Source organism: Rhinolophus sinicus, chromosome 9 (genome assembly GCF_057876585.1).
Source record: "Rhinolophus sinicus isolate RSI-liver-muscle chromosome 9, RSI-T2T, whole genome shotgun sequence".
Classification (NCBI taxonomy): domain Eukaryota; kingdom Metazoa; phylum Chordata; class Mammalia; order Chiroptera; family Rhinolophidae; genus Rhinolophus; species Rhinolophus sinicus.
The window spans coordinates 11337448-11351443 of record NC_142509.1 but is presented as its reverse complement, the minus strand read 5'-3'; the positions used below and the strand labels follow the sequence as shown (position 1 = coordinate 11351443).

At 39.5% G+C, this 13996-nt stretch overlaps 1 protein-coding gene across 1 annotated transcript in view; it reads left to right on the top strand.

Moving 5' to 3' along the window:
• The first annotated feature begins 205 nt into the window (after positions 1-205).
• BARX2 (BARX homeobox 2) overlaps positions 206-13996 on the top strand; it is a 64204-nt gene continuing 50413 nt past the window's right edge. Inside the window, exon 1 of the mRNA XM_019713043.3 lies at positions 206-789. Coding sequence (XP_019568602.1) covers positions 603-789 — 187 coding nt within the window. The 5' untranslated portion in view covers positions 206-602. The remainder of the gene's footprint in view (positions 790-13996) is intronic.

Genomic DNA, 13996 nt, shown 5'->3' with positions numbered 1-13996 from the left:
CGGAGACCTAGACGCGTCGGCCCGCTGGGTTGCGGGCGGCGGGAGCGGGGCTGGGAAGGTGGTGAGACGCGCGCAATGGAGGTGCGCGGGAACCAGCCCGAAGCAGCGGCCGGCGGAGGCCAGGCCCACGGGCGGGGCGGCGCGCGCTCTCCGTACCGCGCACACACCCGAGCGCGCGCACTCTACAAACACACACCTGGAGCTCGTCCCAGGAGGGGGGCGGGGAGGAGAGCTGAAGCGAGTGTCTTAAAATAGAGAGGCAGGCGGAGGAGCGCTAGACGCTGATAGGAGGGAGGAGGCGAGGAGAGCAGCGGGCACGCGGCGCGCAGGCCCGCGCCCGGGTGGCACAGGCGGGCTGGGCGCCGACGCCCCTCGGCGCGACTCCGCACCCGGCCTCGCAGGAAGCGCGCGCTGATTGACAGCTGCGCTGTCCCAAAAAGGCGCGGCGAAGATGCTGATCTGCTGGTGGATCTAGACGTGCGGCCCGCGCGCCGGGTGCCCGCTCCCCTTCGCGCCCCTCCAGGGCTCTGCCACCTCCCCCGCTGCCGAGGCGCCGGGCAGAGACCCCACTGGCACGCCAGCCCTCGCTGATCCGGCTCACCATGCACTGCCACGCGGAGCTGAGACTGAGCTCGCCCGGCCAGCTCAAAGCAGCCAGGCGGCGCTACAAGACTTTCATGATCGACGAGATTCTCTCCAAGGAGACCTGCGACTACTTTGAGAAACTTTCTCTCTACTCCGTGTGCCCATCATTGATCGTGCGACCCAAGCCCCTGCATTCCTGTACCGGTAAGGCGTCCCGCTGGGGGAATGGTGGGGTGCGATGGCTCTCACGCCGGTGACGAGCGCTTTACCGCCTCTGTCCTTCCATCTGAGGGGGAGAGGAAGGGCCCCGGGGAGTCCTTTCCCGTGCGTCTGCAGGAAACTAGGCTCGTCAACCCCTGGCGTTGCACAGGCGTCTGCAGCCTGGCAAGGGCCGCTCAAGGTGTCGATCTCCAAGTTGGAAATGAAGGGAAGTCAGCGCGACGCATGTGCGGGTTGCTGGAGCGGGAGGACGGACACTGCCTTCTTCCCAGCGCCACTATGGTTCTCAGAAAGTTCAAACCCTTGACCTGGTTGAGCGCCTAAATCATTGTTTCAGGAAGTGGTGTTGCTTCTCACTTTAAGTTAATTCCAACCTCTTTCCGCTTCCACTTGGAATTTTACAAGTAAATCGGTATCCTGAGGTTCTCAACAAAATCCTGTAGGCTCTGAACTTTCCTTAGAAGGAACTCCTTTTGAGGAAATAGTTCTGGAATATGTCGGTGGTGGTGAAAGCCGAGGAGGTCAACCCCCGTTAGTTTTAAGTAACTAAAAAACAACAATGATAATAAAAAACATGCCTCAAATCTGGTTTCCTTTCTCTACCAGAGCTAATACCAATAGTAAAGATAAAGAGCACTTAATAAATATATTGAAAAAGTCATAGGTTTATGTAGAAAATGCAAAGGTATTTTAAAAAAAACTTCGAGTGCATTAAGAGAGGATTTAGGCTATACAAACGTAAATAGCAAAACAAAACAAAAAACGAATAAAACAAAAAGTTGAATCAATTTTTATCACAGTTATTGAGTGTGCTTTCAACTCAATGTAAAAATTTAGTATTTCCAAACCAAAAGAACCTTTGAGGTTATGTTTGTTGCATGGGTGGCATGAAATGCATTAATTATACTTACATTGAAAAGGTAAAGTGAAGAGGTAGCAGTGTTTTTGAAAAACATTTTTAGAACATTCAGGCCAAGAGCTGCTAGTGGACAAAGCTTGTATTTTCTGTTGGTTCAATTAATAATTCCTGTAGAACAATCAGTAAATATCTGTATAAATGCACACGGTAAAGTTCTTTTAAAACTAAGTTGTTCCTACATGTATTGGTTATAAAATGAATACTATACTCAATTATGCCTTTGTAAAATAAATTTTGTCTGTTTGTCTGTAAGGTGGAATCAGGCCTGATAGTCCATAACAAGACTTGTAATGCTGAATTTAAAAAACCGAGAAGTATGTGAAACAAGAAACAAATAAATTTTAGCGACAAGATAGATATCCTTGATGTTGATATTTTTACACATGTGTCTGCCATGTGTAAACCCGGGATGAATAGTCTACATATATGTTGGATATGTGAGGTAGGCTGAATCTTGTGAGCATAAATAATTGTTTGCTACAATAACTCAAATCCCTTTGAAGAAAAAGAGAGGATTCATTTTATTTATTTATTTATTTATTTATTTATTTATTTATTTATTTTAAAGTATTTGTTTTATTTTTATTTATTTCTTTTTTCTTTTTTTTATTAGTTTCAGGTGTACAAAACAATGTAATAGACATTTGTCATTTATATCCCTCACACAGTGATAGTCCCCTTCCCCCCACCTACTACCCTTCTGACGTTGCATACAGCCATTACATTTCCACTGTTTCTATTCCTAATGCTGTACTCCACTTCTTGTAACTATACGTATATATAAAATTGTAGTTGACATTCATTATTGTTCAGCTTCAGTGTCAGGTGTACAGTGCAGTGATCAGGCATCTACATCATCCCTGAAGAGAGGATCCATTTTAATCACAAATCTCAATGCACCCTGGGAAGATTATATACTTAGAGATTTCTAGGACAAAACAGAACAACTTCTAAACACCTACTTAAGGTAGAGTGTAGTTTTTAGAGAAATTGTGCAATGAGTTGATTTGAAGGCAGCTTTTCCTGGCTTTTAGCAGTCACGAAATTGGATCATAGAAGAAAACATGCCAGAAAAGGAATAATAAATAGCCTCCAAAAACAGTGATCCAGTCATTAGTTGAGGCTGAGTAAGTTCTGTGTTTTATTGAACCTTGTATGGGAAATAAATCAGAGGAAAATAAAATGGTTCATGTGATGTTTTATGAGCATTAAAAGTGAATTGCACGTATACCATGAACTAAGAGTTTTGCTTAGCCTTGTGCTTTTGAAGTTCATTGATGGTTTGTGGGAGAATATGGTTGTTGGCAGTGGTTTTCTTGCCCTCTCATTCCAGCGCTTGCTTTCTTTATGTTGTTCTTTTGAAAATGTGTCGTGATTTTGCTGTAGTTGAGATTTAAAATACAGAAACTGGGATTTGCCAGTGGAATTAAACCCATAAAACTGGCTACAATAGTCCACACTTTCAGATCCTAAGCTTTCAGTGGGTTTACGATTACAGTTAAAGCCTTACATGTATTAGATCATGGGAATCCCATTAGTGACTTTGCAAAGGTTTTGCAAATACCATACTTTGAAAGCATTTTTGTTGCTTTTAACAGTTATGTTCAGGATCAAAATCTTACATTGGATGAACTTAGTCTTTTTTTATTAATTAAAAAAACAGCAATAAGTTCTGGCATCCATCATCCATAATGAAACCGTATTTTTTTTTCCTTTGTTTGCTGGCTAGAGATAACTATTTAACACTTTTAGTGGAACTAATGCATAAAAAGTTCAAATAAAATGAAAGGCATAAATTGGATTTAAGTTACTGGACTTTCTCATCCTTTGGTTTGCTGTTTTAAGATTTAAATAACCAACAATTGAAACTTGTCAGGTAAAATAATGAAAACTAAGGTAAAAAAATTACCAGCCTGCACAATAAGTACATAAAATTGGGGTGGAAGGAATACTACAGCATTTAAAAAGCCTCTACAGAGTAAAGCAGTCCATGTTGTTTAGATTTAGTAATTTAAATGTCAATTTATGAATCTCCTCAGGCAGAAGAGCATGAATTCAGGTAAACGGAGAAATGGAAACATTTTTCATCAGGCAGATAACCACCTGACAGTAATTTATTATTATTAGACAGTAACCCTGACGGAATACTCATCTTCAAAAAAAGTATTCTTTGTTTTACAGGCCCTTTCTTACTATAAATGTGGTAATTTTAGTTTTAGAAAGCTGTTTCTAAATTTAAGTTTCCCAATAGATCTCCTAAATCGCCTAATAGACATTGAGAAAGGGGAATTCTTTTCTTCTAAGCCAAACTAAAGGAACATTTATCATTAAATTTAAAATAAAATTTAAAAACTAAGCCCAGAGAGAGCCTCCGTTTGAAAACAGTTTGTTATTCAGACCATCAATGAGATGTAGAAAATGTTTAGAAGTAATTTAAACAAAAACAAGACCATGTTTTTTAAATCTGGTAACAGTAATCCCCATTCAGAATGGAAATATATTGCCATTTGGAAATCAGTAACGATTGCTAGTAAACATTAGAACATTGACAGTGATTGAAGGCCAAAAATGAGGTGCAGTTTACTACCTCATAAATACTGTTTAACTCTTGAGTGCATTGTTTGATTTTTCTGGCTGTGATTTATGTTTCTTGGTGGAAAGGAAGAGTCACTTGGAGAAACTCAGCTTCTCAGGGCAGAATAGATTGCAGATAGGGTATCGGCACAGTAACTTTTGAAGGATCTCTTTCAGTTTGATCTTTAGAAATAGGCAGAGTCTCTAAATTTGAGGGATGTTTGGAAAAAATGAATAACTTGCTTCACACAAAAAGGGATGTAGCAATTTAAGAGTTTTCATATGAGGATACTGAGAAATCAACCTACTGTGCTAATTACTTATAATTTATTATAGTTTATATTATAACCTAGAACTACCCTAGACTTTCACATTTAGGGGGAAGTGAATATAGACCTTTGGACATTTTACAGTCTGTGACCACTACATGACTTTTAATTATTCCACTAAAACCATAGTCTAATTCTTTTCCCCTTTTCTGGCAGAATGGTTCTGTTGAATCTCTCCGTGACCTTTATTGGCCAGTCTTATTAAATAGCTGACTGGAGTTGTAGAGCTGTGATCATAGACCAGTCTCCCCAAATAGAAGATACTTTTTTTGCGAAGTACTAGGGTCACATCTGTGCTTAAACAGTTTCAGTCCATGCTATACACTCCTTCTTGTTAGAATACTCAGAAATCAGGAAGACTTTTCCAACTTGGTTATACACCCGGGATAAATCTGTGCAGTCACACCCAAGGAACAGTCAACCAGCCAATTACAAGGGGCATCTGGGGAAGGGTGTTTATCTTAGTAGGTAGCATTGAGAACATTTTATCCTTTGGTGGGTCCAAGAGAAACAAGTTCTTTGGGGTGGTGTCCTTGGGTTCACTTTTATCACAAAGATTGTGTGTCATCGCAGTGAAAAATGAAATGAGGTGCAGACGTGTATAATGACTTCTTTAGGAGTTAGGGAGCTGGTTACTGCTTCATGGAATTGGCTCCAATGATGCCCCAAACTCGGCTCTCTTTTAGTCAGAGACCAAAACCTGTAGGATCTTGGGAACTGAGAGTCAGGCACTGGAATGTTAATGGAGAAATGTAAACTTGGGTTTGGGAAAATGATCATTATGAACAAGCATTTGCATTTCTGCCAGAGGCAAACAGGCTTTTATTACAGCTGCTTCTCCTGTCCCCATTCTAAGGGTGAATAAATCGAGGGATGCACGGGGAAACAGGACTCATCCAGGGTCAGAATATATTTGCGGCTGAGTTCTTTTGAGATCCTCAGCTGTTGTCTCATTACTCCTTAAATTTTGTAGGTCCTTTGTTGAATACAGATGCTGAGGGCTTCCGTAGAAGTCAGTTTTAACATGAGGAGTTTCTTCTCTGATTCTCACTTTTCTAATAGCAAGTGGGGAAGTGATTAGAAATTTAGTTCACAAGTTAAAATGTCTCTCCAAATGCTTGTAATCTTCAGTATCATTTAATTCAACAAATGTTTATACTTGTTTGGTGATGGCATTGTTATCGAGTCATTATTTTTAAGTTTATTCTAAATCTTGACTAATAGTTGGGGTATTTAAAAATTTCTCAGAACTACTGTAGAACCATTGACAAGCCCTTCTTTGTTCTCTCAAGTGTATGATGGGCATTTTGGAATTGGGATAGGGGAACATTATGACAGTTTAATACTTTTGCTTACCATATGGAATTTTCTCTTTGAATTCCACCTAAAGAGTGTCATCACCAGCAAAATTGTCATATTTACCACCTTAAATACAACTCAAATGAAACTGTATATATAGTAGCTCTTTTATGAAATCAGTTTCGTACAGATATGCTAGTGTGCTTGTTGGTTGTACCTATGAATTTACACAGAATTTGTGATACAAGTGTGGACAGTGTAAAGTTGCTACTTTTAACGTACCTCAGGAATCTAAGTGAAAAGATTGTTAGGTTTGATACGTCACAAGAATCTATATGAAAAGCAGTGAAGATTGTAAAAGGTTCTTTAAATTGTAAAGAGGGACTAAAACGAAAACAAGAAAGGAACCAGGAAAAGAAGAAAAAGCATTTTTTTTTTTTAAACTCTTGAAGCCACTTGATTCAGCCTTGTATATAGCAGGTTCCTGCTGGGCATTTAGCATTGACTATGGAGGACTGAATAAATGTGAACCCAGGAGCATTTTTAGGTGTTATTGGCACTTTGTTTTGAGGTAAGGGAGGAAGAGGAACAGCGTTGAAAGCTAGGTAGGTCACAGGATCTGAGGTTCCCTCATTTATGTTAAGCCCATGAAGTTCCGTGGGTGCTGTGAGCCTGCCCCACCGTGCTTGCCACTTGTTCTACCCAAGTAAAATTAATTCGGGTCCTATGGCTAAGCCCGTTGACCAACTCTTAAGTAGAATATGGTTAGAGGGCTGCAAGGATTTGGATGAGACATACAGATTTAAGCTTCGCTTTACATTCTTTTCTGGGGAATGCTGTGTTCCATTCTGGTCTCATGGAGTTGGTGTTATTGTTGTGGCGTTGGAGATGGACCCCACACTCACAGCTCATTTAGCCTTCTTCTAACTGAGAACTTCCACAGAATGGTCACTAACCACTCTGCTGCAAGTGGCGCATTTCTCTTGGAAGCAGCATGACAAAGAGGAGGAAAATAAGAGAAGGACTAAGAATATTTGGATGAAGACTGTTCACATGAGGCAAAACCCTTCTGTCCCACCTGGCTGGTGTCTGCCTCTGCTTTAGGGGCCTGTGAGATCAGAATGGTTCTTTCTTCCTCCACAGCACAGATGACAGTGTTAGAATTGGCATTAGCGTTTATTAACAACGGGGTTCAGATCAGGACCTTGTACAAACTTAATATAAGACCTAGTCTTATTTTACTATAATATAAGACCAGGTATCACATATCATATCATATCCAGTCTTATTTTACTATAATGTAAGACTGGGTCTGTAATATAATATAATATATAATATAATATAATATAATACAATATAATACAATATAATATATAATACCGGGTCTTATATTAATTATTGCTCCAAAAGACGCATTAGAGCTTATTGTCCAGCTAGGTCTTATTTTCGGGGAAATACGGTAGTAGCAAACTAAATACTCTGGTTCCAGGAAGAGGGGTTTTCAAAAAAATTTTTTTAACCAGAAAACCTTTGCAAACCCTCAGGATTTAATTTATTTTTATTGCAGCTTAATAACAGTTAGAAGAAAAATGTCTTGTTAAAATTAATGCTCTAAATAAAAACATAGTTAATTTTCCATTACAGTGTCTAATTACTCATCATCACCAGGGCATTTTTATATGGCAATTTAACTTCTTGAACGTGGAAACTTGGCACGCATTTAAGGAAGAAAGCACTGCGCCTAGATAGATATCAGAAGATGGTCTAATTATATTTGGGCTACAGTTGACTCTCATACATGATTGCTCTGAAGACGATACGTGGATAGGTCTCTTTCTTTAGTCAGTAAGGAAAATCTCTGCCTTCTTTAGTGCCAGTTGAAATTGAATATGGAGGGAGATAATTCTGAATGTTAGATAATGTACAAGTACATCTGAAAAGGGACCCTGCCAGCCACCAATTGAAGCTGATGTCAGGACTACTTGATAGGCCTGGAGGACAGCTATATATGCTTTCTGACTCCACTGGCAGAGTTCATACGGATGAACCGGCCTTTCTCCAAGGAAAGGTCAAGTTGCGACTGAATAGGAGCCAATCTGGGAGGATCTCAGCACCAAACTAAATATGTTAAGAGTCCAAGCAGAGTAGCTGACGTGATTCCTTTTTATTGCATCTCTCTAGCTTACCAACATGTCCTTAGGAACACGTTCTTATTGGGGATGGATAAGTATTTTCAGTGTGCATTGAATAAGATTGGCTATCACCTGGGTGATGTCAATGTACTTTTGGTCATTATTACAAAAAACTTATGTATGTGATAAGTGATATGATGATTGTCCTTTGGCTTTTCCTTTACCAGGATCACTTATGACATGTGGGGAAATGCAGTGGTCTTGGGCCTAGTGGAATCTCATTAAGTTATGGCTGTATTTCCATTTTAGGAATACCTGACAGGTCCTGTCCCTAAAATTGACATATCTGCCAGCCTCCACAATCCATCTCTGCCTTCCCACAGTTCTTTTTATGCTTTAACTTCACCAATTCAGGCTCATGGTCGTTTCACAGAGGAGGTTACAGCCACTGGTGGATTGACGGAAGTGTTTAGTTTAAGCAATATGTAGGGGAATTGACTGCATGTTTCCCTAATGGTAACTTGCAAACAACCAAGGACTGATATTATGTCTTCATATCATGGGGAAATCATCTGGGTGGGGAGAGTTGCTGAGACTGCCCCTCCCAAGTCCTGCAGTACTTACTCCAAAGGGAACTGTAAACTTGGGAGAAATACTAGAAATACTCTATATCCTGAGCCTTATTCATATTCATAACAATCATAGAAATAGTGACTGTTTTTTTTGAGTACCTAACATGTAATAAGCACCGGACTAAGTGCTTTATCATCAACGTCGTATCATCCCTAAGAGGTAAGTATTATTACTCCGATTTACTAATGGGAAGCTGAGATGTTAAGTAACGTTCCCTAAGTTACAGAATATGTAAAGTCTCTGACAAGCAGTAAGAAAAAAGGCAAGTAGCAAACGGGCAATTCATAGGCATAAAGATCTAGATGGCTAGTAAACATGAAAAGATGTCATGCCTCACTGGTAATCAGGAAGATACAAATTAAAATGAGATACTATTTCATACCCATTAGATAGGCAAAAATGAAAGAATCCGACAATATCAGTTGATGACAAGGATGTGGAGCAAGAGACATTCTCATACACTGATGGTGGGAGTGTTATTTGGTATAGTGACTTTGGAAATCAGTGTGGCAACACCACATCCTACAACCCGGCAGTTCCACTGCTGTGTGTACGCCCTGAGAAATCATTGTATGTGTGCAAAAGGACACATGTGTAAGAACACTCATTTCTACTTTGTTTATGATAGTGAAAAATCTAAAACAATTTAACTGCTTTTCAGAACGAAAAAGGATAAATCATAAGGGCTATATTTTTCATGCAGTGAAATCCTATCAGTGATGAAAATGAACCAGATCTACTCATGTTAATATGGATAAATTTTAGAAATATAATGCTGAGATAAAAAACAAGTTGTGGATTGATACTTACCCCTTACAGAATGCATGAAAATATGCAAACTAATACTATATATTGTTCAGGGAGGCAAGGATATGGGATTGGGAAGGCTACCCACAGGTTTTTATTTTCTTGTGTAATTATTTATTAAGGAAGAGAAAAGGCCTAATGTAAATATGGCCAAGCATTAAGATTTGACAAAGTCTGGTCATGGGTACACAAATGTTCATTACATTATTCTTTGTATTTTTCTGTATGTTTGAAATTTTTTATAATATAAACATTGAAAAAATAATAGTATGGGAGACCCCCACATATCCATGAAACTCTTGATTTTTGTGGAACTTTTGATGGCATTCTTAATAGCTTTTTTATGCTGAAACAGAAGCTTTTCAATACAAAGCTTGTTGTACACAGTCTCACAGTGGAGAAATGAGGACACTTTATAGTTAGACACGTGTACAACTCACTAAATGAGCCACTGTGGCTTCTGAAGTTGGCATTTGGATCTCACTACTTACCCTGGCTGGGTGGGGACATTATTTACCACCCAGATAACTGCTGTTCCCCTCCAGTAATGCTTTGGTTTATGAATAAAGGGTCTCTGAGCTTGTGGGCACCAGGGCTCAAAGGACTTGCTGGGAAATTCTTGGTTTTTCCAAATATACCTTAATAATCATGCAAGCAAGAGTCATTACGGGTTTTCCCTCTTCTTAATGTTTAAAATCACAGTAATTTCCGTTGATTGCATCTTGCTTTTATAATATTTGCTGGTATGATATACCACCCTTGGCTTTTGACTGTGGTCCATTGCTATTGGCAATTCAACTTAAAAAAATTGTCTTGGGACAGCTGTGAATACCAAAGATCTGAAAATTTCAAAATGTAGCTTAGCAGGGAAGAAAAATGTTGATACCGGCGTATAAATTGGCTGAGTTCTCTTTGTATTCTGTAACCATGATTTGGTTTTAAAATTTTGATGTGTGGTATCAGGGATTGTTAGGAAGGGATGGGAACTGTCACCATGGTAATCACACAGAGAGCTCTCTGTTTGGGATAATAAATTGTCCTGTGGTTTGGAGAAGTTAACCTAGACCACATTACAGTGACAACCGTAGTGGCAGATGGTGTGTTCAGCCTATCTTAACAGCCAAGATATTTTTCTCTTCTTTGCAAAATATGTAGTTCCAATTTGGAAATATTACTTTTAAGACATTTTGACAAAAATGCGGCCCTTTGGGAGCTCTGTTTTTTTGTGTCCCTTCAGAAGTTCTCCTTAGTGTGGGTAAAACAGTTTGTAGAGTCAAGAGTTGGCCAAAGGGTTTCCCCTTCCCAAACCAGCCCTCTCTGCCTAAGTACATACACAGGCAGAGAAGGAAGTACTAAATCAAGGCACTCAAGGGCCCTTATTAGACCATTTATAGCCAGTGTCACTGTACTTTGTTTGGCACTTGGCAGTACACCACGGTCAGCGGGAATTGATGACCACATCTAGAGAGTGGCCAAATTGGACATGACTGAAAGGACGGTGGATCTATCAAATGTGTTGCCAGTGAACAGACTTTCCTTGGTGGTAGGAGCATTTTGTCTTACCTAGGTAGGTGTGTACGATACGATGGCTGGGATCAAATCCAACGGACTGAAACTTTCTCTTGTGTCGTAGTCTGTCAGCCTCCCGAATCCTTTGAGGGAAATCTTATCCCTCATAAAGTGAGGAAACTAGCTAGGCCTGGGACTGTGAATGGAGGAAACCTTATTAACAAAGACATTCCAAAGCGCCACCATGCAGTTACATAAGGAAGATAAAACGCAGAAGATGTAACTCAGGTTGCTTCTGCAACCCAGGAAAGCCTGTTTACTGGCAGCAAACCTGAGAGAGCCACCTTGGATCTTCATTTTGGAACTACTTGGGGAAAAGACAAATGAGGATTTAGGACATGTATGGTAACTTTTAGCACACTTCTGAGAGAGAGAGAGAGAGAGAGAGAGGAGGGGAGGGGAGGGGAGGGGAGGGGAGGGGAGGGGAGGGGAGGGGAGAGGAGAGGAGAGGCTATATTTCATTAAGGCTCCAATCCAAGTCCTTTTTTCCTCATGACTAAAAATTTTGTTGAAATATTTGGTGAATCAGCCCAGAAGAGATTTTTTTTTTGGTGGGGGCAGGCTGTTGTTAATTTTTTTTTAATCCCTGGATATCATGGTAACTCATTATTGCTCTTAGCATGTTAGACAGCTGTGTATCTTGGAAGCCTGTTTTCAATCCTCAGTTTAGCGTACAGCATAAAGGAACATCCTATTGGTGTGTGTGTGTGTGTGTGTGTGTGTGTGTGTGTGTGTGTGTGTTTTAAACTAGGTCATTGGGCCTTGGTAGTTAGAACAATTATCTGCATAAACAGAATCTGTTTCACTTTTTAGGGCACTGAAAAATAGAAATAACAGTAATTATAAATGGTAATTATGTACCAGGCACGAGGTGCTTGTCTACAGTAAGGCATTTAAACTAAATGGAGACACTATATAAAATAGAACTACCACGGCTTTTCAAGTGAGGAGAATGAAACTCAGGGACGTTAACAGATAGCAACAAGGTTACATGAGTAAGTGGCTGAGTTGAAATTGGAACTCAGGTCTGTCTCTTTCAATATATAATTCCATACTATCTATAATCATATGAAAGTATGTGAATTAGCACTCAAGTCTGTCCCTTGCCATGGATGCTCCCATATATATATATATATATATATATATATATGTATATGGCAAGGTCCATTGAATATGCCAGCTGCATAGGATTTTATTTTGAGCCTATTAACTCCTTTATACGTATTTATAATCATTTAATGTGTGCCAGTCAGTCTCTCAGTGATGATTTCGGTTTCTGAGTGATTCCAGAAGAATTCCAAGAAGCAGTGCAGTTTTTGGAGGAAGTGATGTAGTTGGGAGATTATAGACTTGATGGCGTCCGTGACACTGAACTAACTCATCTCATAGCCTCTGGAGCCGGCTTCTTTGGAGACAGTGTGCATCCATGAACTGTGATTCTCTGAATAAAGCTTTTCTAGGATAGTCAAGGATGGAATCCCCATTCATTCATTCATTCATTCATTCGTTCATTCATTCATTCACTCGTTATTGTGACCCAGAGAGAAAATGCTTAACAACTAAGTATCACACAAATAAATGCCTTGAGAATTACGATTTGGAATATTTTTTATGAAATACTTGTTATTCATTTCAGTGAAAAAAAAATTCTGGCGATTAGTTTGGTGTCATTTAAACAAAAGGAGAAGAGACTAATTTTTCAAATTATATCTAGTTGGGCTAGGGCACTTCTGGGAATCTCTTTTTAAAATGCTTTGTCTATGATTGTATTGAAAAATCAGGTTTGGGAACTACTATGGTGTAGATAACAACTTAAAGATGAGGTTGGTATAATTTACACGCCATGACTCAAATATATGAAGCCATTTAGTGGAGTGATCCTAGTGTATAGGTTTTGAGTCAGATGGTCCTGGGTTTGTTTGCATTTTATTGTCTGTGTGACCGTAGGCAAGTCATTTAATCTCTCTGACACTCAATTTCTTCATCTGTAAAAGGAAGATAATAACTACTTAGTAGGGTTAGTCATGTAGGTTAAATGAGATAATGTATGTAAAGCTTTTAGTGTAGTCCCTGGCATGGAAGTGTTCAGTAATTGATAGCTTCTATTAGAAATAATTATCTTATAATAATAAGCTCATCTTGGTTGAATGAAGCACAGTCCTTTAGGGAAAGATGACGATTCTTGGTGAAGTAAACTCAAGAAAAATGAAATATCCTTAAAAAACTACGTTAGCATTCTTGTAGGTTATGTCATTATATGAGCTGCCTTTTAATGCCTCTTGCAACCTGGGTGGCCTGTGAGCTGTTTAAGTTTGAGTCTTCATGAACAGGTATGTTTCATTCTCCACACCTTTCAGTTTTATAATATGAATTCAGAATTTTGTAAATTCATAAATGAGTGGCATAAACAGGTCAACACTACAGCATCACAAAATGTGCTTTGTTGCTTTATTTTTTGCAGGAGTTGCTCAGGATTAATTACCCTTAGGAAATGTTTCATCATGCAGCTGTGCATCTCAAAAACTGTTCTAGAAAAGTGGCAGGATTTCTCAACAGTTTAAGTTCTTTTCTTCTTTGAAGAGTAGAGTTAGGGATAGTCTTTTCTTTTAGACGAGAATATGATGTGGGAAAAGGTAGCAGTTTGGGTCCTGTGATTCAGGGGGAGTTCCAAATGAAGCCTCTGTTTTGCAGCTTTTAAGTTGCTGGTGGGGCTTGTTTAGGATAGCATTCTAGGTGGTAATGATGACCGTGTGTGGAAAGGGCTGCATGGACAGGGGTTCTGCATGGATTTTTTTCCCTGGAATTGTGTTTCTCAACTAGTCACTGATGTCTTAGGAAGTCAGGTATCTGTTGATGAAATACTTTACTTGGTGAATCCGTTTCATAGTGTGAGAAAAATTCTCTTGATGAGGAGTTCTCCTTTTTAAATG